The sequence below is a fragment of the Silene latifolia genome, chromosome 5 (genome assembly GCF_048544455.1).
Source record: "Silene latifolia isolate original U9 population chromosome 5, ASM4854445v1, whole genome shotgun sequence".
In the NCBI taxonomy this organism is placed as follows: domain Eukaryota; kingdom Viridiplantae; phylum Streptophyta; class Magnoliopsida; order Caryophyllales; family Caryophyllaceae; genus Silene; species Silene latifolia.
In genome coordinates, this window is record NC_133530.1 from 27,175,016 (window position 1) to 27,198,677 (window position 23,662).

Consider the following 23,662-nt stretch of genomic DNA (forward strand, 5'->3'; position numbering starts at 1 on the left):
CGAAGCCTCATAATAATTTTGCGATTTCAACCTTGGATTATGCTCTGCCTTCTTTTTCCGTTACTTACTTAATTTTGGTTTGCAGGTCATTTTCTCGTGATCAATACATTGTCTCCTCTTCAGATACGACCTGTTGTACTCCGGCTCTTTCCCTTGTTCGGGCTTCCTCGCTATTTGCAGCCTCAACGAAAGGGCTACTGATAACCATGTATAGAGCCCACTCTGCCTCACTTCCATCCGTTTCCTTCCGGATAGCATCAAAGAAATTATCTTCCGTTCTGGCTTCCACAAAACCAGTACCAATCGAACTGCGACACTCGTTGTTGAAAATTCGATGTTTCTTACGTATGTATGCTCTTTGGTCAGTCAGTCTGGATACTGGCTGATTTTTTCACTGTAATCAACACTTTCTTTGTTTGATATATATAAGGTTTATTATTGTCAAAAAAAAAAACAATTAAAGTTTGCTCCATTTCCATCTATTCATTTCCGTGCTACATCAATTAGAGCTGAGTAACTTTAGGTCCGGATTGAAAAAATAGATCGGAGCGAATCATTTAGTTTGGATTGAAAGCGGAACGAATTCTTTTAGGTTCGGTTCTCAATTTTCATTTTTTTAGGTTTCGGTTTTAGGTCCGATCTGGTCCAAAACCGTTGTTTCAATTCCGGGCCTAAGAGACCGAATTCGACGTTTTCTTAAGATTAATCTCTATAATTTTTGGAAATAGTTTACTAATTTACCATCGAAAGACATTATAAACTCAATATTAACGATTATTCAAATCAAATCATAGTTTGATTATTTATTATGTTTGATTTAGTGAAACTAAAGTTAATTAGTGCATAATAATCAGTGACAAATCATAATTTTTAGTCCAACTAGGTTTAGTACCGAACCGGACCAAATATTTTGGGTTTGGTCTGGTCCAAGACCGACACTTTTAGGTTCGGTCTACGATCCACTAAATTCTCAGTTTCGGTCTTCGGTCCGGTCCTGTTTGGTCTGATTCGGTCCGGTCTTGGACCGATGCTTACCCCTTTCAACCACTTAAATAAGACGAAGTGTCGGTCTTAACAATAAAACGGATTTAATATCATTTTACTTAAGCATATAAGACAAAATCTGTTACTTTACCTCTTCATTTTGCTTTTATCTTAATTGATACTACTGACCTATTTTATTTAAGTTTAAAATGGTTACACATAACTTGAACAAGAATTTGTATATAACAAAACATTTGTCACTATTTCGGATTTGTAGTACAACAACTCAATCCGCCTTGCTTGTGACGGAGATACCCGTCGCAAGCTTGCGACGGGTCGGATAGTGCCATTTTAACGGAAAGTGAGTAGATAACCCGTACTGTGCGCAAATAGTGGCAGCTGACTTTTTAACCCCCCCCCCCCCTTTCCCAATGTAGCTAGTTTACCCCAAAAGCATTATTGTTAACCTAATCTCTCTAAAACTCTTTTACATTCCACCCTCTCATCTCCCCCCCCCCCTTCTCTCTCCACATTCAAAATTCTCTGAAAGAAACTTTCATATGCCTCATTTTCTCTCGGAGAAGCTAGTTTGATTTCACCACTTTACTTTGTCGGAGAAGGTATTATCATTTTAGTATTTTCTTTGGTGGTTTATGTGTTTGTTCTTGTTTGTTTTTTCAGTGCATTCAATTTTTGTATACTTTTATTATGTTAGTAAATTCATTTATGTTATTATCGTTACTCTAACTATTCTCATTTTTTGATATTATTTTAAATGATGTTATATTTTTCTTTTTTATATTGAGTAAAAATTTAAACAATAATGTTTGCTTGATACTTTAGTTTGATTGAATATTTGCTTGATATGTTACCAATTTTATAGAGTATGTTCTCATTTAATGTTCTCACTTATTGATTTATATTGATATGTTACCATATTACTAGTTATGTTATCATTTTTGGGTATTAAATCGGAACATTGTTTTTTTTTTGGTGCAAAAGAGGGGAAGAAATCCCCGACAAATAAAAGAAACTAGCTAGAAACTAATCGTGGGAATGCGACTCCCAGCAAGTCTTCCCTTAAGATAGCTCGAAGACCATTAGGTGGCTCATCAAAGAATGTCACGCTAGTCGAAGAATGGACTCCTGCATTAGCTAGCCAATCCGCAGCTCGATTCGCCTCTCTAAAGACATGCTCAATTCGAACCGTCCATCCTGCCATTCCAATAAGCTCCTTGCAACGACTAACCAAAGGTCGGAGACTATTTCTTAGGAGTTGGTCTTCCTCAATGAACCCGACACAAGGTTTGTTGTCCATATGGACGATGACCTTAGTGAAATTCATAGCTCTAGCCCGTTCTAACCCCACGACAACCGCTCTCATCTCTGCCCTCATCGATGTGCAGACTCCACAGGAAAAGAGAAAACCCGTGATGAAATTACCCGTATCATCCCGAATTAGTCCTCCACAGCCGGCTTCACCTGGGTTACCCTTGGATGACCCATCCGTATTAAGTAGGACCCAGCCATTAGGAGGAATATTCCAGCGTATGTATCTTTCTTCTAGCGAAGTCCATGGGCTTGGTATAAACAGCGAGAACGGGTCGAAAGCGGACTTCGACATATCAAATTGGTGGTACAGAAAACGAATAGGGTCAGTTGGATTGTCCTCTGCCCTTCCGAAGACTGCATTGTTTCTCCAACGCCATATCCACCAACAAGTGATAGCGTATTTCATGGACCAATTCGGAGATGACAATGATGAGCCATTACTCGCATTTTTTGTGATCCATTCTGGGTATGGATCCGTGTAAAAAGAGGGGAGGGTTGCATACCCACCAATTTGTAACCAAATCTCCTTCGACATAGGGCATTGTCTAAGGAGATGGTCCAAAGTTTCATCGTCTGACTAGCAGCGTGGGCATAGGGGATCGTCTGACAAGCTTCGTTTCACCCTATTATAGTTTGTTATTAGCCGGCCGTGAGCTGCAAGCCAGATAAACATGCGGATTCTTTGTTGGACCGGGAGCTTCCAAATAATATGCCAAGTAATCGGATTATTTTCTGGTGGGACTTTCGCTCCTCTGACAATAGCTAAAGCAGATTGAATGGAGAATTTACCGTGTAAGGTACCATTCCAATACAAACTATCCTCCATATCCGGGTCCGTCGATAAAGAATATGCAGCTATTTTCTTTAGTTCTTCAGGCGGTAGGAAATTAGAAAAGACGTCCCATTTCCAATCCCCATTATCATCCCACATTTCACTTACAGTCGCACCAAGGATGGGTTCAGGAATAGGAGCTAAAGCTTTATCCGAAAGGCAACCTTTTTCTACCCAGGAGTGATCTCAAAAAAGGGTTCGTCTTCCGTTTCCGATGGCTATCGATGTTCCCTTGTATATAAATTCTGATTGAGCTGTAATACCTGCCCAAACATTGGACATATTAGCTTTAGGTTGGAACATGTCAATGTCACATCTTCCATTACAATACTTGACGCGAAGGACCCGAGCCCCAAGTCTAGATGGCTCCGATAGTACACGCCAGCCAAGCTTGGTTAGGAAGGCCGCGTTGGATTGTCTTGACGATCTTATACCGAGTCCTCCAAGAGATTTTGGGTTTTGAATGGTCTCCCAATTAATAAGATGAATTTTCTTATGGTCCTCATTGCCCCCCCACAAGAAGCGACGAGTTCTCATGTCTATATTGTCACATACCGATTTTGGTAGTTTAGCCGTTTGCATAGAGTAATTCGCCATGGTCGAGAGTGTTGACTGAATCAAGGTACTACGACCGGCCAAAGACAAGTGTTTGGTTTGCCAGCCAGCTAGTCTTTTGCTAAACTTTTCTTCAAGATGAGCGAATGTAGCTTTAGTGACCCGTCCGTGAATAGTGGGCATCCCCAAGTAAGTACCTAGGTCCGTTGTGGCTTCGAACCCCAAAATACTTGCAATTTCTTCTCGGTTTGCTGGAGACGTATTAGGTGAGAAAAAAAATCTTGGATTTGGCTATACTTACCTTCTCTCCCGAAGCCTTACAAAAATTATCGAGGACGTACTTGATAGTCAAAGCTTGATCAGCTCTAGCCTCCGCGAATAATATCATATCATCCGCAAAAAATAAATTCGATATTTTCGGGCCTCCCTTGCATATGGGTAGTGGTAACCAATCGGTATATCGAACCCGCTCTTCAATGGCTTGTTGCAATTTTTCTAGACACATGACGAATAAATAAGAGGATAGAGGGTCTCCTTGCCTGACTCCTCGTGACGGTGTGAACTTCTCGGTAGCCTCTCCATTCCACAAAATTTGCATAGATGGTGTGGTGACGCATTCCATAATTGTATTAATTAATAGAATATGTAGTCGCATGTCAGTCAACGTTTCCTCGATAAATTCCCACCTGAGCCGATCATATGCCTTTTCTAGGTCGATCTTAATAGCCATATACCCTTTAGCTCCTTTTTTTATGACGCATAGTATGAATAGCTTCTTGAAAAACCACAATATTATCTGTAATTTGACGACTCGGGACAAAGCCGCTTTGATTTTCAGATATGAGGAACGGGAGCACTTTTTTTATTCTATTCGCGAGGACTTTACTAACAATTTTGTATGCTACGTTGCAAAGACTGATAGGGCGGAATTGTGATATATATTCAGGGGCAGCCACCTTTGGGATCAAGACTATGTGGGTATCATTCATACCTGGAAGGAAGCCTTTACCTTCGAGTGCTTTCATGGCCATATCGCACACATTCGACTTGACCACGGACCAATTTTTCTGGTAAAACAAAGCTTGAAAGCCATCGGGTCCGGGTGCTTTAAGGGAGCCCATATCGAAGATAGATCTTTCTATATCGGCATAGGAGAAATACTTTGTAAGCCAACTCCATTGCTCGTTACTAAAATCTTGGAAATTGTCATGTGGTAAATCAACCTCGGCTGCAGTAGGATGTGGATTTTCCTCTGTATAAAGTCCCTTGAAATAATTAACAACCATTCGTCCAACCTCGTCTTTATTCTCTATCCATTCCCCGGCTTCATTCTTCAAGGAATTGATTTTATTTCGCCATCAACGCACCAAGGTGCTAACTTGAAAGTACGACGTATTTCTATCGCCATCTTTAATAAATTCTACTCTTGATTTTTGGTACCAAAGAATTTCCTCCCGTTCTAAAATATCATCTAATTCTTTGCGAAGCTTGGCTTCCAATTTAATTAAATGTCTTTGACGATTTTGCGCGAGTTCTCTTTGGCATCCTCCTATTCGAGCCATTAATTCCCTTTTTTGGCGAAATATGTTGCCGAAGACTTCCTCATTCCAACTCTGCAATTTATTGGACAGATTCGAAAGTTGCGAGACGAGGTTATCTCCTTCTGGCCAGCTTTTTTTTACAAAGTCCGTAAATTTTTCATGAGTTATCCACGCAGCTTGAAAACGGAAGGGTCTGTGAATTGAATTTAGCGGAGCAAAACCATTAGGAGATATAAGAAGAGGGCAATTATCTGACTGATATGCAGGGAGATGCCGGACACTTGCATTACCAAACTGAGTGGCAAATTCGCTGTTGCACAAAGCTCTGTCCAACCTAGCACTCTGTCGAGTTTCTTCCGAGTTGCCTCTTGCCCAAGTGTGAGCAGGGCCTGAAAATTCGAGCTCTATCAATTCGCAATTCTCCACTCAATTGTTAAAAATCTCACATCTTCGAGCCATGTTTGTGTCTCCTCCATGTCTTTCGGCAAGGGAGCGAGTCTCATTAAAGTCTCCCGCTAACATCCATGGGTGGTTATGAGAATGAGCATACTGTTCAAGTTCTGCCCATAAATCATGTCTATTTTGCGGATTCGGACTAGCGTAAACTGTAGTAAAGAACCAGGGGAGAGCTCCATTACATCCCACTTCTACTGTAATAAACTGTGAATGATCTTTAACAAGGTTAACAGATACCAATTCGGGACGCCAATATAACCAAATGCCTCCACTGAAACCAATAGCGTCGACTCGACAATGACCGCTATAACCGATAACCTTGCTAATTTTATCAGCATGATTACCATCTTTATGGGTCTCCAACAAGGCAATAACTGACGGCTTAAAGTTTCTCACAACCTCCTTAAGCGCGCTAATCTTACTTCTATTTCCAGTCCCCTGAATGTTCCACACTAAGAGTGTGATCGGGGGCAATTTGGGAGACAGGTTGGGTATTCTATCCGACATGGAAGACGGGACAAAATTTAAATAAGATAGATAAGCTCGACTTACAAGCGATAGAATATGTTTAACATTGCATGGTATCGACATCTCCAGTTGGAGACTCGACGGAGCTTTGTCTATTGATTGAATTGTGATGTCCATCGACGGGCTCTCCTGTACCATCACCCTCATAAAGGGAACGGGCATCTCCGGCAAGAGCTTCGCTATGAATTGTCGGGTTGGGGGGACCATCTCGACCTGGATGGGTTGTGGTAGGCATCGTAACTGTGGTAGAGGGGGGTGGAAGACGGATACGTGAGGATTCATGTTCTGATATGTTTTCTCTGTCTAAGACAATGGAGGGTTTGATCGGGTTATTGATATCAGAGGTGAACACGAAGGGTTGAGGAATAGCTAAAGAGCTGTTTGTAATATCTGTCAGAATATTTGCTTGATTGTTTGGACCACTGGGTTGATTTTTTGAGGTATTTGGAGGTGTTGGAATTTTTTTTAGAATTCTTAAAGAATTTTTAGGAAACTTATTATTGCTTCTTGATTGAATATTGTTTTGCGTATAATTGCGAGAAGAGGTAGTAGGAATATTCGACTTATTTTTGGTAAGAATATTGGTAGAGGTGGAAGATTGATTATTGATGGAAATAGAAGAGATTCTAGGCGGATTTTGTGTGGATTGGTCAATGGCTAAATTTCCGTCTGTCAAAGAAGAAAATCTTGACCCAGAATTATGGCTATTGTTCTTTCCATAATTAAAGATACTCTTGCTTGGACCCGACTGGGAAATATTCGAATTCGAATTATCTGCTTTCGAAACCGGCTTCTTCCTTGGTGGTTTTTTCACCAGCATCCACTCGCCAAAATTTGCCTCTGCGTCTGTTGAATGGGTGCTAGTGTCCTTAGGAAGAGCCTCATCTGTATCGGTATGATGATGATCCTGTTGAACAGGGGAATCAGACAACACCATGGCCTTAGTCGCTGAACACTCTTCTTTCAAATGACCAAATCTGCCGCACTCAAAGCATATCATACGTAGTCCTTCATATTGAATGTGGGAGATTTTCTTGTTTAATCAGAATTTAGACAAGAGAGGTTTATCAATATTAACCTCAATACTCATTCGAGTGAATTGACCCCGTTCCGCCATTTCTGTATTTTTATCAATACGAATAACATTCCCTATCTTATCCCCTATTTTCATAAGGAATTCTTTGTTGAAGTACTCAACAGGGAGGTTTGGAATGCGTACCCATGCCGTCAGCCGACTAATCCTATCTTCAGAAGGGACAAAGTTAGGAACCCATTTTCTGATAGTGAGATAGTGATCGTCTATCATCCAAGGGCCTTGAGTAAGAACGTGTTCAAGGTCCTCTCTGGCTGAGAAACGAGCAACGTAGTATGAGTTTCCTAGATCTGTTAATGTCAATTTGCCTCGAATAGACCATTTAGCTTGAAGTTTTCTCATGAGTGATAAATAGCTAATTTGCTTATCAAACATTTTGATTATGAGCGACCGTCTCCACGGTTTTCGAATGCTTGTTTTCTCGTCTTTCGATAATCTTATCGTTGGACAAATGTTAGCAACTTCATCAGTTTCTTCATCGGCTTCTTCCTCATCGTCTGAATCAATGGCCAAATCTTCTAGATCGAAAATGTCATCATTCTCTGATGTATGGTGATAGCCTTGGACCATATTACTGTATGAAAAACCGGATTTATTTGATGGAGGGTTGGGGCTCTGATTAGTATTGGGATCGATACTCATTGATGTATCATTTCCCATTGTTACATCCACAGCATTGAATTCGCTAATATGCATTGTTTTGCGTTTAGTATTTTTGGTATTCGATGCTCCTCCTCCGGTCTCCGGAGGGAGACCTTGCTGTTGGTTTTACATTCAGAGAGAATTTTTAGAGAGAGAATTTTTAGAGAGATATATGGCATATACATGCAACTGTAATCGGAACATTGTAGTAATATGCTACCAGTTTTGTTGGATATGTTATCATTTAATTATATCAGTTATTGATATATATTGAGATTTTATCATTTTGTTGGTTATGTTACCAATTTCGTTGGATATGAAATCTATTTTTATGTTTGAAATTGTAGTTGATTTATATTTTTCTTATATATTATCAAATTCGTTTGATATGTTATCAAATTTCTTTGATATGTTATTAGTTTTGTTTGATATGTTATCAGTTTTGTTCGAAGTTTAGCAAGAGGTGCACTCGAGCAGTAATAGAGAAAGGTGCAACAAGTAAAAGGTGATTACGACAAGGGCATTAGTGAAGGAATGTAGGGCAGGAATGGGTGATAACGCGGGCGATTCGAAGGTCAGCCAAACCAGGGGTGTCTAAGGCCACGGGCAACCACGGGCGTGGAAACCGGGCCTCCACTTTTGGTCACCGTATTATAAGCTTTTATTAATGAAATTCAATACAAATCTCGAAGTATAATATACCTGTGCATTCATTTTGGGGCCTCATTTTTCCGTGTCGCACTGGGCCTCTATTTGTTTTAAGACGCCTCTGAGCCAAACCAATATCAACACCAGGGGAAAAGAACACGCTGTCAAGAAACCGTAGCCTTGTAATGTTTTGTTTATTTAGGACTTGTTGTATGACCTTATTTTGGACATCTTTTATGGCCTTATTTTGAACATGATTTGTGGTCTGTAAACTTATGTCTCGATGGAAATCGATTATGTATTTAGAACATGCTTTGTTAAGTTTATTTTAAGCATGTTCACTGTATTTTGGGCATGTACTTTTAAACAATTGTAACCATACTTTGCCAATATTTAACCTGCTATGGAAGGGTGACATCTTCTTCAACAATGTCAATATTGGCTAGGAAGTTATTATGTTAGCCAATTATTTATGTTAATTCAAAAATGTGAATATAGTGGGTATTTATATTGGTAATTACAAATATAATGAACATGTTTGAAAATTTTTTACATATTCATTTATTATGTTAGCAAAAATATTGTTCACATTTTTATCAATAATGTTACATGTTTCAAAAAAGTTGTTCACATTTTTATCAATAATGTCTACCAAATTGTAAATGCTAACATATTATTCAAGAATAGCAAAATGTCCATTGTTCACATATTCATTTATATTAGCAAATTATTTATGTTAGTAAACTGATATAATGCTACCTGCTATGGAATGGTGGCATTATGTTAAAAAATGTGAACATAATGGACATTTAAATTGGTAATTACAATTGTCTCTCTTATCACAGGTTTGAAAAAAGTTGTTTACATTTTTATCAAAAATGGTACCGAATTGTAAATGCTAACATATTGTTCAAGAATGGCAACATGACTTGTAAAGTTCAATAGTTTCATACTACCATTCTCATGATACAAAATTGTAAATCTACATCTCGTAAATAATTTCCCACCAAAATTTTTGTTTCTTGGCACCACCTCCACCCTTTGTAGCATCGCCCACGATCTTTTGACCTCTTCTGATTATCAAGCGTGTGTAGCGTTAGCTGTACTTGGGATCCTCAGTGGTAGGTTCAAGTTAAGTCGTGGATTCATTTGGACAGGGAATATCGAAATATTCATTCTGTCACCACATAAATAGAACAATGTTATTATAATACAATTGAAAGATATTATCACAAATAGTTGATAATTGGTTACATTTTATAGTACTCCACAACATTACTAAATAGTTCACCATATAGACAATTTAACTTTATATGATATCATCCTCATTAATTACCAACATATTCTATAGAGTGTCATTTAAAAGAATAAAAAAAGTTAACATTGAGAAGATAATTACCAACATATTCAATAAAATTATATTCAAAACAAAAACAAATAACAAAAAATGATCAGAAACAATAAAAACTCACAGAAGATGCACTAGCCGAAAAAGACAATGAAGGCAGGTTAATAGGGCAACAAAAGGTTCAAAACTACACACATTCAGATGATAATTACATACATATTACATCATAAAGCACAAAAAACATCATATATGGTAATATATTTGACATGAATGAAAACATTACTAGATATATATGATGCCACATTTGATTCCTTCGTAAAATATATTAAAAAATGATACGAAGAAAATTTGTAAAATATACTTATGTTAGTTATGAAAATTTAATTCACATGTTTATCCATTATATACCATTTTCAACATGCTAACAAATTGTGCATAAATGGAAATATTAATTAATATTTATATTGACTCCATCACACATCCAATTTTCATGCTAAAAAATGATAACCTTTATCAATATTGATTTGTGTTACAAATAATAATACTACTACTAGTAGTAGTAATAATAATAATAATAATAATAATAATAATAATAATAATAATAATAATAATAATAATAATGATAATATAATTAAGTTCTCTCGACAACATAGATGTACAAAAATACATACCTTTACTCATCGTTTTTTTCCGCCAAAGGTTAATCAATTATGGTATTGTCGTCATTTTCGTCCTCCATTGTTTGATAAATTATGGCATCATCCTTCATTTTATTTGTTCTGAATTTTTGTGAATGTTAAAATGTGATTTTTTTAAGAGATTTTTGAGAGGTAAAGAATGAATGAATGAGAAATGGATGAAAACTGAGAAGAAAAGTATGGAGGTGATTGTGATAATGACTCTGTTAAACAAGCAATAGGACATTAAATGCATTGGTGTAAATACCAATAATTGGAAATAAAATACTGGAGAAAGTACAACCCAATTGTTTATTCAGACGCACATATCCTTTCCCTTTTCAGCAACTTGCAATACCTATACGGTCCACTTTTATGTAATGTGATATGTATCCGGCCCGTCGCAAGTTTGCGATGGATAGTTCCGTCACAAGCAAGAATTTGTGCAACTTTATTATAACTCAAAATTTTTGTAAGTAATTATACTATTACATACGTATTAAGTACTCGTATGAATTAAATTAACTTATAAATTAATATGGCCATTGATTATATATAATGAGCAATAACTAATTATTAAGTAAAAGCATTTATTTCCTTGTAAAATGATTGTATTCTGTTGTTTCAAGAATCAAGACTCACATTTTTTTATTTTTTATTTTATTTTACTTATACACGAAGACCGAAGACGAAGAACGGGTAAGAGTCCACTTTACAAAAAAAAAAAAAAAAAAACTATGTAAACGGGCTGTAACTTATTATGTAAATTTCAACATATGAACGATATGGAATTAACATATGAATGATATATGTAAACATTATTAATGAAAATAACATATGATTCATCTGTTTACAAATTTTCAGGGGCATATCGAATAACATGATAAATAAATAAAAACGAATTTTGATTTTAATCATGTTATTTAGCGTCGGGAGATGAAGCGTGTCACGATCGGCTCGATACCCTTTGTAAGAATATATGTACCTTAATAGCGGAATGGTACGAAGATCGACGTGCCGATTTCTGTCCATGAAACCCGATATCGATGGCTACTAGAGTCACCGGAGATTGTTCACAACCCAAGTTCCAAAAGCTCAAATGATGGTGGCTTTGTTGTGATTGTACTACTATTTTGTGTTATTGTTGTTGGATGGATTATGCTTAGATCAATCCACTATTTATACTTTCACAATATGTGAGTTACAACAAGGAGATTTATGGGGATTTATGAGCATTGAAACATATTCAGTTTCTCATTTGTTTTAGTCACAATCTCAGCCATAACGGAGATTTACATGACTCTTATAATTTCTAACATTCACCACATTGATGGCCGTTCAAAATTCAATAATTTCCATAAGCTTCATAAAAATACTACTCAAATATATTGAACAACAATATGAAAATGAAATTAATGGAGGGACAAAACAATTTTCGGGATTTTTTAAAGACTATTAAGCAAGTTACGACTTATCGCTTCTTGCTTGGGTCACTAGTGGAGTAAGGTGAATCCAAGAAATTAAGCGAAATAAAAGTTGTAGGAGGTAACACCTATCTGGATGGTGGATCCGCATAGCGGCGTAGGTGGAATGGTCCAAGTATACATCATAAATCATCTCTCCACCACCTGAACAGAAGTTTAGATGGTTTTTAACCAAGAGTCAGCAAGATGCTACTTAGTATGAGTATTTGCTTAAGAACAAACAGAATCACAACCTTGATGATAGCAATATCAGCGTGGAATAATCCTAACAAGTCAGAGAAAAGAAAACTCCTACCTAAAAAGGGAGGCATGGCTTCCAAAAGCTCGGCTTTGCCATATAAGAATCCAACACCTGTAGGACCACACATCTGAAGCTTTGTTCAGTTATTGTTTTTGAAGATTCATTCTATGTTGGTAAAAGAAAATATCAAAAGAACCATACCTTGTGAGATGACACAACAAGAAAGTCAGCGCCAAGACTCTGAACATCAACAACCATATGAGGGACACTTTGACAAGCATCTACCAAAACTTTGGCATCGACACCATGAGCTGACCTCACTATGTCAAGAATTGGGAGAGTTGAAGCTGCAAGAAATGAACATAAAAACCAATCAATACCAACACCCTAAAGAATGTAGTGTAATATATATTTCGAACTCAGATTATCCCACTCCTTCAATATGAACTTATGTCATAAGTGATTTGGTGAAAACTTGGAAGTGTCTCAAGCACAATGACTCAAAGAGGCATGCATGAGTGTGACATTGTGCTCTAAGGCCTTGTTTGGATAGAAAAATGAAAGGGAAAAGGAGGGGAGGGGAGGGGAGGGGAGGGAAATGGAGGAAGGGAGTTATCCCTCAAAATCTCTCCTTTGTTGGAGTGATTTTGATTAGGCTTAGAGGAGGGAAAATGGATCCCTCCTCCTCAATTTCCCTCCTGCCTCATTTGTTATCTAAACAAGGGATTTTGTATCCCTCCCTCCCTTTCCCTCCAGAACCCCCCATCCAAACAAGCCCTAATTCTCTAAGGCACCTCAAGGTACTAATTGACATTTGACATGCTTCAACAAGATTATTTTACATATCCATCCATCATCCTTTATAGAATCAATCACCATTTAAATTTTCAAAGGACTAGAAGTTTGATGGCCCTTGTGTCTTCTGCTTCTAACCAATAATGTATAAGCAATATACATGCTCAAAACCATAAGTTGATCACAATGGAATGCAAAATTTTGAAGTATAAAATTTATCTAACAATTCCATTGAAAAGACACCAGCTTAGTAATTATTGTCCAGACAGTTTCGCCCTCTTTAGGTAAATTCCTGGAATAAATTATATAAAAGGCAGTAATAGTAGCGTGTTCCAGTTTAAGGTTGAAGTTTTTCAGTTACCAATAATGTACAGGCAGAAATTTATACATTATCGAAACCATAAAAGTTCATCACCATATAAAAGCAAACTTTTGAGGTTCAAAGTATTAAATACACCAGCTTGGTAATTAGAGTCCGAGTTATTCTATTATTACAGATAATTCACCTTCTTTAGGTAAATTTTTGGAATAACTTAAATAAAAATGCAGCATATTAGCGTGTTCCAGTAAAGTTGAAGTTTGTCAGTTACCAATAAACATAAACAACAAAGCACTTTTACTCACCAAGCACATTTGAGACATGATGAACAACCACAAGTTTTGTCTTCGTCGACAATGACTCCAGTAAATTCATGGAATCAGGAACTTCATCTTGATCAAACTCACAAACTTTAAAATGGCACCAGAGTCTTCGAGAGACAAGTTGCCACGGAACAATTGCGTTATGATGTTCAGCAACGGTAAGAATGATCTGTGAACAAACAATTCGACGAGTGTCAGATGCATAACATTAATCGACTTGATTTTGTCAAGAGCTTGAACAGGACAAAGTGCACCCAGAAAGCACTACGATAAAAATGGCACCAATCTGCCAACCATGGTAAAATAAGATAAGCTCCTATGATTTCATATATGAGATACACCTAAAAGTACTAAAAAAAAGGTGTTGTTGCTGTAAATTCCACTTTGAATGTTAAAAAGAACATATCTATGTAATCCGTGAAAGTGGTAATTAAGCCCCTCAACTGTGTTCAATTGTGAAATTAGGCTCCATAAGTTTTATTTGGAGCAATCAAGCCCCTTAAATTTTACCAAAAGTGAAAATCAACCCCATTATTTAAATTTTCACAAGAATTTTAATTAAAAATATTTTATATTAGTATTAAACAATTTATTAAATAACTAAAAATTATTAATTGCAACTTTACAAATTTCTACACTAATCATTGAAGAACACTTTTACATACATATTTAGTAAATTGTTTATAATTTATATAATCTTCATACATATATAATAAATTGTCTATATAATATAAAATTCAAAATAAAACAATTCACAATATTTAATATAAATATAAAAGTTCTAAAATTATAAAACAAAATATTTTATATTTGATAAATTGTATTAAAAGTGATTTTAATATAAGAATTTGGTGAAATTATGAAAATGGGGTTGAATTTCACTTTTGGTGAAACTTAAGGGGCTTGATTGCTCCAAATAAAACTTATGGGGCCTAATTTCACAATTGAACAAAGTTAAGGGCCTAATTACCACTTTCGCATATCTAATCTATCTGCCAGAGCTGATTAGATGAACACAGTATGAAAAGCATTAAAGACTATGCCACTTCCAAGGGTACAAGATGGATCAGCTAAGGTAGAACGTTGATCGTATAAGGCTCCTTAATGGCAGATAATGAACAGAAACACTACATGGAATCGGCACTCAAATAGGAAGAGTCATTTATGTAGCCAATAGCACATGAGAGGTTCTACTATGTTTCTCACATTTTGCAATAAGCTGCTTGCATAGAAATGAGTCATTTATGTAGGCATAGTGAGTATCTCCTTACTTTTTACGAACAATAAGTTGAAAATCGTTTAGCTACGCAACTATAGTAGCTAGAAGAAAGACATTTCAATTTGTCGTGCACCATAACTAGAACATCGGTTCACCTCTTAAAAAGTCCATTCAAGCCAGAGTCTCTTTCATCCCAACCTTTGACCAGTTTGAGTGTACTCACTGGTAAATTACTACATGTTCTATGTATCAAAGAAGCAGATGGACCATCATGGGAAGAAAAAATGCTCTCTTTAGTAGAACAGGTTATCGTCAATCAGAATCCTTTCGTACCTCTAAGCATAAACTATTTCTCTGTCCACATAACAAGTCTAAAATAGCATGAAAGGCTATTACCAATAACACACTACGTTTCCTAAACAATGTACTGTTAATACATATATCTAACATCAGAGGGCCATATTGATAAGTGCATTTTCTATACATTTTAACCCCTTATATTAGTTTGATTTTACATATCATTTAGCACTTATCAAAGTGTTTTTAAGCTAATATTGTGTTTCTAGTGCAATTGTGTGTTCAAGTGTGTTTTGTAGGAAAATGAGCTAAATGAGCTAAAGTACTATAAAATGTGCTAACACTAGAAACAAAGCTAAGTTGAAGAGAAGAATGGACCAACAATGAAGTAAGGCATGGACTTGCATGAGCAAATGTGGTGGATTAATTTGAGAAATGCACAACACAAGTCAAGAAATGTCAAGCCCAATTAATAAGTCCACACAAACTCAACATGGGATGCTCAACTTTGGATGCCCAACTTTGGATGCTAAATTGTGTGATTAACCAAAAGCTTAAAGATGGAATTAATGGCTCACTTAGGATTCCTTTGGTAATTAATCAAGCAATTAAGAGAAAATATTTGGGGTTGACTCCTTGTATTTACTCTAAGTTTCACCCCTTATTTCCTATATAAAGGGTGTAGACTCCAACACCTTTACACACCATTCACATACACAATTTCTCATAATTCTCTCTAAGTTTAGTAGTTAGATTAGTTTAGTTATTAGCTTAGCTTAGTTTAGATTTATTTTATGTTATAAACATTTCAATACAATTTTCATTCAAATTATATTCCAAAAGTTTCTTTTCAAATTATTTCATTACAAGCATTGTTCTTCCATTTCTAGTTCATTTTCATATTGTAAGGTAATTTCTATTTACATTTCCATTATGTTTATCATTTTAATTATCATTAGTGTAGTTTACATTTTCATCATGTTTGAGTAGTTACATTTGCCTAGGGAATAAAGGAAACCACGCATGATTAGGTAATATGTAAATGTCAAAATGAGGATAAGTTAATATTGTATAATTGTTTCTATCACATGTTTGCACCTTAATATTTAATCTATGTTTAAAGGCCTTATTCATCGATTAAGTTTGTTCATTCATTCTAAAGTCGAGAGACACGGAATTGAATTAGACTAAGCATGTGTAGTAGGACGACCTAGTCATGGACGAGAGTTTCTCTAGGACCCGGTCTATGGTTGACACTAATGCCATAAGGTGGGTGTCTTTAAGCCTAAACATTATCGTAAAATCAACTTCCCAACTTGACATGAGCATTTGCATAATTAGCATGTGTGACCCGACCTCCCTAGACACTTTCTTATTATTGTTTTCATTTTATTTGCATAATCAACCAATCAATCAATCAACCGCATCGACTCAAGATAAAATACGCTCCATAACAATTAATTAATAACTCCCGTCTCCTTTGGGTTCGACCCCTAAGTACTACATTCATTTGTTGTCTAGGGTATAAATATTATCTTTGCATAGGTGTGCGATAGCCTATCAAATTTTGGCGCCGTTGCCGAGGAGACGGTTTTTATTGCTAATTAGTTGTTGAATTTTCTCTTTTTATTTTGTCTCGAGGAACACTTGTTTCTTGAGATTCATCTCACTATTTTCTTGTAGTTTTAGTGTCTATTTTGTAGGTAATAAAGCTTGGCCTTACATAATGAGTTACGAATTCATCCCACAACTCCAAGATGAGCCTTTTCCTGACTATCTTGACCGATTCTACTACTTTTGCAATAGTCTCATCTCCTTTGGACATGTCCTTGATGGGGATTACTTGGGTCATTTCGTGCTTGGTGGCATGGATTCCGAGACTAGTGGATTGGCTCTAAAATTGAGTAATGGGAGTCTCTACTACATGATTGGGCCAGAACTTTGGAATTTCTTAAATTTCATGGCTTGCGAATGTCGGGAATTAGCACGCCAATTCCATTATTGGTGCATTTAAGAAGAGCTTAAAGTTTTACAGGCTTGTTTGGGAAAAAATTCTCAAGAGAAACCGAGACGACGTGAGCCTATCTTCTCTCATTTTGCTTTTTCACTTCCCCAATGTGAGTCTTTTCAATCTAATGATTTTGATTTATTGGATGATGATGATGGTCCGATTTTATCTTTTTAAATCCCCCCTAGTGTCATTCAAATAGAAAATGTAGAGACTCATATTGATGACATTAATCCCATAGTAGATGAGTCACCTTCTACAAATGAATTTGTCGAGATTCCTTGTGATTTTAATGAGGTTTCTCCTGAGTCTTTTGACCCACTTGGCAATCCATTTGTAGAGGATGTTGATCCATTCGATAAAATTAGAGGGCTAAGCAATTTTGATATGGAAATTAAGTGGGATGAACCCCCTATTTTTGATGACCCTCTCCTCTTTTATTCTTTATGCCACCCATTTGAGACCGTATATGATTATAATTTGTGCTCTAACGATTTATTTTATGGTCTTAAGCATGATGCTCTATCTTTTGCTGACGAGTGGAGTGATACGGTGGTAATATTTGAAGTCTCTCTTGTGCCCATCGATAAGATTTATAAATTTTTACCCTTGCTCTTTCATGCTTTAATCTTATCAATTGCGTACATATGCTTTCATGTTGCTCATGCGTAGATATATGATAGACCTCTAAGAGCATTAACGTGCTTTTTAGAGGACGATGGAGGATCCGTTAGAAAAAACTAGTTTGTTTTTGTTTTATTTCAATTTTTACTCAATTTCATTAGGAATAAATATTAGAATATTAGCTATTTTGAGTTGTGATTTGTAGGTGTTTGAAGAGGAGAAGAGGCCTTTTGAAGGATAGCATAATACCCCGTGTTGTAACCCCGTTTGGGGTCGTAACATTTCCATTATTTACAAAAAAAAAAGTCAACGGTCAACCCCGATTGGGGTTGACTACCCCGATCGGGGTCGTGACTTTCTTCCTTATTACGCATTTTAATAAAAAGACGGGATACGCTAATCTTTTCCATATGCTCCAAAAGCAAGGGACGATAATTCTTATCTCTATTTTTCTTCATTTTTAAATCAAATCACCTCCGCAAACCTCTATTAGCATCAAGGACAAAGTACCCACCGGAATTTTGACCCATTTTTTTGATGAGATGCTAAATGGAGGAATACCCAATGTTTATGCTAGCTTGGGGGAGGCTCGTTAGTCTAGTAAGTTTTCTTTGTTTTGCACTTTAGTTTATTTCTCGCAACCCATTAAATATGACCTCTTGTCCTTCTTGTTTATGTGCTTTGCGCCATTTTTATGGTTTAGTTGGGTAATTTGATTGTTGGCACATTGAGGACAATGTTATGTTTAGCTTGGAGGGAGATTGCATTCGCATATTAGTTAGTTTGCATTTAGTTAGTATAGATTTAGTGAGAATTTTTGAAAAATGTGTGTGAATTTTTGCTTCTAATTCTTTGCTTGTCCTACTTATGCCCTCTTGTTTGTCCCATTTTTGGCTTGATAGCTCTTGATTCGCTACATTTGACGGGATATAGCATGCATGGGGATGTCTTGACATAGTAGGTGGAAGATGGAAATTAAACCAAGTAGGCTTGATCTTGACTTTTGGCAAGCTACAAAATTGGTAAGGTAGAACCTCCTTAAAGGCCATTTCATCTTTATTTGGTCTCACTTAGGTGAATGGTAGGTCTCCTTATGGTGTGTGTTACATCAAAACGCACAAGTATGGTCTTCTTTTCATCTCTTTTAAGCATTACTTTCATTTTGCTATGCATTTTTGAAGCCAAATTCACATTGATAAATTTGCCCATTTTCTATCCCCCTCACATGTTCTTATTCCCTAGCTACATTAAAAATAACATACTCTTGTTAAAGCTAGTAGATATGTCTTTTGGTGATGGGATTCTCAAAATTGGGATGTTCTTTAAAATTTATGTCATTGTGAATTTGTTTACCGGATGTCATTGTTTCCGGTTGTGCTATGAAAGAAAGAATTAGAGTTGAAGAAAAAGAAAAAGAAAGAAAAAATGAAAAAAAAAGGGATGAGAAAAAAAAGAAAAGAAAAAAAAAGAAAAGATTTGTTTGATGAAGTTGATGTTAATAATAAGTGGTAGAAGAAGAAGAAGATAAGATTTCTCATATGGTTAATTATATATTTTGGAGAAATTCTTAAGGTTTGTAATGTAAGAAGTCATTTGTCTTCTAATTGGGCTATTTTGGGTTGGAATGAGCATTTTCACATGGTTTTGTTGCTAGCTTAACATTAGCTCCACATATACATAATCATTTGTCCCCCCTTATGTCCCATATCACAATAAAGCCTTCTTCTAACCCTTTGGCTTCATTATTTGCTTGCATTTGTTTGTTTTGGCTTATGATTTGATTGTTTACCATATTAGATTGCGGACACATTCTCATGAGTCGAGGATAGCTTGAGTGATTATTCACAAAAATGTTCTCACTACTACAAATACAGGCTATAACAACGGGTAAAAACCGTTGTAAAAACAAAAAGCGGACGTTGTTAAATCGGCCGTTGTAAAAGGTATTTACAACGGTTAGGTTATTTACTAAAATCGTTGTCGAAAGTATTCACCGCGGTTAAAAGCCGTTGTTGTTGCAAGTAAGCCGTTGTGGAAAGTGTTTCAAAAATTTGGTGGGAATAATATAACAACGGTTATCATATAAATAACCGTTGTTGTATCTTTCCCACCAAAATTGTGAAGACTTTTAACAACGGGTATACGCTAAATAACCGTTGTTGAAAGAGGTAGTAACAATGGTTCTTCGTTTAAAACCGTTGTTGAATATTATGCGCGGGTATTTGTGAAAAGGTATTTACAACGGTTCTTATTTTAAAACCTGTTGTTGAATATTTTGGCGGGTATTTGTGAAAGGTATTTATAACGGTCTTTGTTTTAGTAACCGTTTTTATTACGAACTCCTAATTTTTATAAAAATTAAATTTGTTTCATGCCATTCAAAAACCTGCATATATCAGCAACACCATATATCGACACCAAAGATAAATTACAAATTTGGGTTCATCAGAACTCAATAGATTCAATTCAATCAACAATGACATCATATATACTTACAAGGAGTTAACTTTACATGAACTAAGATCATTCCCTAACTTCAACAAAAAATTTACTAAGCGATCTAAGCTCAGGAGTATCATGCATTTAGCCTTGACATTGCTATGTTCTAAGACGTATTTGCCCAACATATCCCTTACCTCATCTATATGTTGCGATTTGTACTGCTGAAGTTCTTGTGGCGCGCTGATTACATACTGCGAAAAAAACAAAGACAAGACATTATTGTAACAACATACATCATTCAGCATAGCAACATCATGGTATAGCAGCAAACAAGACAACATCAGCTCTAGTTTTAAAAAAAAGTAATAAACACATTATTAAATTACTAACCTTTTCTGGAATAAGGATATATCTTCGCATAATAATCTCCAACATGAACCGACAAACGTAGTATCCACATTGCATGTTATCCGGCTGGCGAGGGACCTATTATTACATAAAAACAAAGAGACGAAAGAAGGCCCACATCAGAATCTTGCACTTTAGGTATTGTATTAGTATTAAACACAGATTTTTGCACTTAAGGTATTGTATTTGAGAACGTACCCCTGTTATCGTAATAAAAGTAGGGCCATCATCAGAATCTTTCGTGGGTTGATCCTGCTCGTTAGCTCTTTTCTTCTCAAAGACCCTTTTTTCTTAAAAAAGAAAAGAGGCAGAAACTCATATTTTTGGGGCAAAAATGAGCTTTTTGCTATAAATAAAAATTGAAACTTAATGTTATTATAAATAAATCAGTATTATAAACTTACTTAATAATCAAGCCCTTAAAAGTCTCGCTTGGTTGTCCATGCAAAGAGTCCAACCAAAAAACTTTCTTTTTCGTCGGCATGATGGCTGCTAACACCCAATGAGTCCTACATCAAGAGACATCATCATTATTAACAAGTACATATATTAGTTATGAAAATGCAATTGTAGGGGAAAACGTAATATTAATTTGTTTATTACCCGTTTTCATTATAAGGGGCAAAAACCAGCTTCTTAGTTGTCGCCGATTGCTGAGCAATATAATCTACCCGATCTTCTAACGAAAAAAGGGTGATATCCATAGATAAAACATAGGGGCACAGGAATCCATATTGATCACATGGAATCTTGTTCTCGGGGATCACTCTCAATTTCAATATCCTACATTATTACGGTATTAATTCCGGTATTTAAAACACTATCTAGTAGTCAAAATATTAGAATATGAAATGATTTATTAAGAAACTTACTTCATCCAAACAAATAGGTGTTTGACATCAATCTCGTCTAGGCCAGCCCAAATGGCTAGCATCTCCCATGACATAATTGCTTCGCGCTCAACCCCTACAATATGCTCCTCGAGCGAAATAATTATCAATTGCTCGGTTGCTATGCGATTGCTAGCCTCCGAATGCAGTTTCCTCATCGTCACCGTTCTTACTTTTAGCATGTAATCCTTCCCAGAATATTTTGTGGAGTTTAAACTCCTAACATCTTTCAGATCGGGGAAATAATACTTCTCTGATTTTGTGCTACTGCCACCAGCCTACACATGTAGATAATTAAAATAATAAAAAATCCAAAGGTAATATATCCTAGCTAGCTAGTTGGAGTAATAAAAATAAAAGAGTACTTAACTAAATACCTCATCAACCTGCTCTTTCAATGATGAGGCAGTAGTAGCAGGTATGACTTGGGACTTAGGCTTATCCGTCTTTTTTGTCCCCTACACAAAATTTCCATGCTTTTTAGAAATACAGAAAAAATATAAATAAAGGGAGGTTTTTAAAAAAAATGGAGAAGTTAATTAAATACCTCATCAAGTTGTTGTTTCGATGAGGTAGTTGGCATGTCTGGGGACTTAGGCTTATCCGCCTTAGCCGGCTTTTTTGTTCCCTACAAAAAATTTCCATGCTTTTTAGAAATACAGAAAAAATATAAATAAAGGGAGGTTTTTAAAAAAATGGAGAAGTTAATTAAATACCTCATCAAGTTATTGTCTCGACGAGGTAGTTGGCATGTCTGGGAACTTAGGCTTATCCGCCTTAGCCAACTTTTTTGTTCCCTACAAAAAATTTCCAGGCTTTTTAGAAATACAGAAAAAATATAAATAAAGGGAGGTTTTTAAAAAAATGAAGAGGTTAATTAAATACCTCATCAAGTGATTTCGGCTAAGGCGGAGACGAACGAGCCAGGAAGATGTGAGATTCAGGCCATTGGATGAAACTTCCAACCGCATCTCCCAGAATGGTAATGTCGTCACGAACTGGGACAGGCGGTTGAAAGTTTTCATGGCACTGGAAAGACTTGATTATCTCCACTTTTCTATGATTCGGCAAAAGTTTTTCGCCATGAACAACCACTACAGTTTCCGCTGCTGATTTGGTGGGCACTTATACGAGAGCCCGGCCAACACGCACAATAGGTTTCTCGAATTTAGGGTCAACAAGAATAACTACCCTCCTGTTTACGGCTTGAAGAATACACATACATTATTATATCCCAAAATTTAATAGAATTCATATAAATTTAACTAATTAAACACTTCATGCATACCTTCATCGAAAACAGTGAACGACTTGAAGGGGATGTATGCTGCTGTTTTCCATCAGCCGTCTTGTCAAGTTGCATCTCCTTTTCGGACTCATTATTTACCTAATAAAATTAACCAATGGCACGATGTCAGAAGTTATAGCATTAGAGCTGGCAGGAAACAAACCCCTGATCTTACCCAAAAAAAAAAGAAAAGAAAAATAAGGAAGTATTAGGTACCTGATCGGCTTTAGTTGTTACAACTTCAGAAGCATTAGGTACCTGATCTTTCTGTATCTCGTTGACCGATACTTCCTTCTCATGTATTGCCAAGGTAGTAGTGTTCTCGGCCTCTTGACCAATCTGTTGTACCTTACCCCCTTTAATGACATCCTCCATCATCTTTAATTCTTCTTCGGAAGGCTTGCCTCCAGCATTCATCTTTAGTAGTACAAATGCCAATAACTGAACCTGCGTGCCAAGAATGTAATGTTTCAGCAATTTGTATCCCAACAATAACATGTGAATTGAACTTAAATGAAAATAATAGAATAAATGATACCGTGTCAGCCTTCTCAACCTTAGCCTTCCTTTTCTTCTTTTTCGGGGCAGTTGTCCCATAATATTTCGTTACTCCAACCTGTAACGGGACGCCCCTCAATCGACCTAGATGTTCGGGTCGGCCGATCGCTCTAGCAAGAACGTCATCACG

The 23,662-nt window shown here is 36.3% G+C and overlaps 1 protein-coding gene and 1 pseudogene across 1 annotated transcript; both read right to left on the bottom strand.

The window, feature by feature from the left end:
• Positions 1–5,061: 5,061 nt before the first annotated feature.
• On the bottom strand, positions 5,062–6,207 carry LOC141655115 (uncharacterized). Its single transcript, XM_074462211.1, has 2 exons — positions 5,691–6,207; positions 5,062–5,633 (listed from the first exon to the last, which is right to left on the bottom strand). Exons 1-2 carry the CDS (start codon positions 6,205–6,207, stop codon positions 5,062–5,064), a joined length of 1,089 nt encoding a protein of 362 aa, XP_074318312.1.
• A 3,484-nt stretch (positions 6,208–9,691) lies between these two features.
• Positions 9,692–23,662, bottom strand: part of LOC141655116 (cysteine desulfurase 1, chloroplastic-like) — a 123,446-nt pseudogene continuing 109,475 nt past the window's right edge.

Excerpts from the sequence above, each read along its gene's own strand:
- LOC141655115 (XM_074462211.1), bottom strand. The coding sequence starts at position 6,207 with ATGTCGGATAGAATACCCAACCTGTCTCCCAAATTGCCCCCGATCACA. Across the intron at positions 5,634-5,690 it reads CACAAACATGGCTCGAAGAT|GCCCTGCTCACACTTGGGCA; the intron begins GTGAGATTTTTA and ends TCGAATTTTCAG.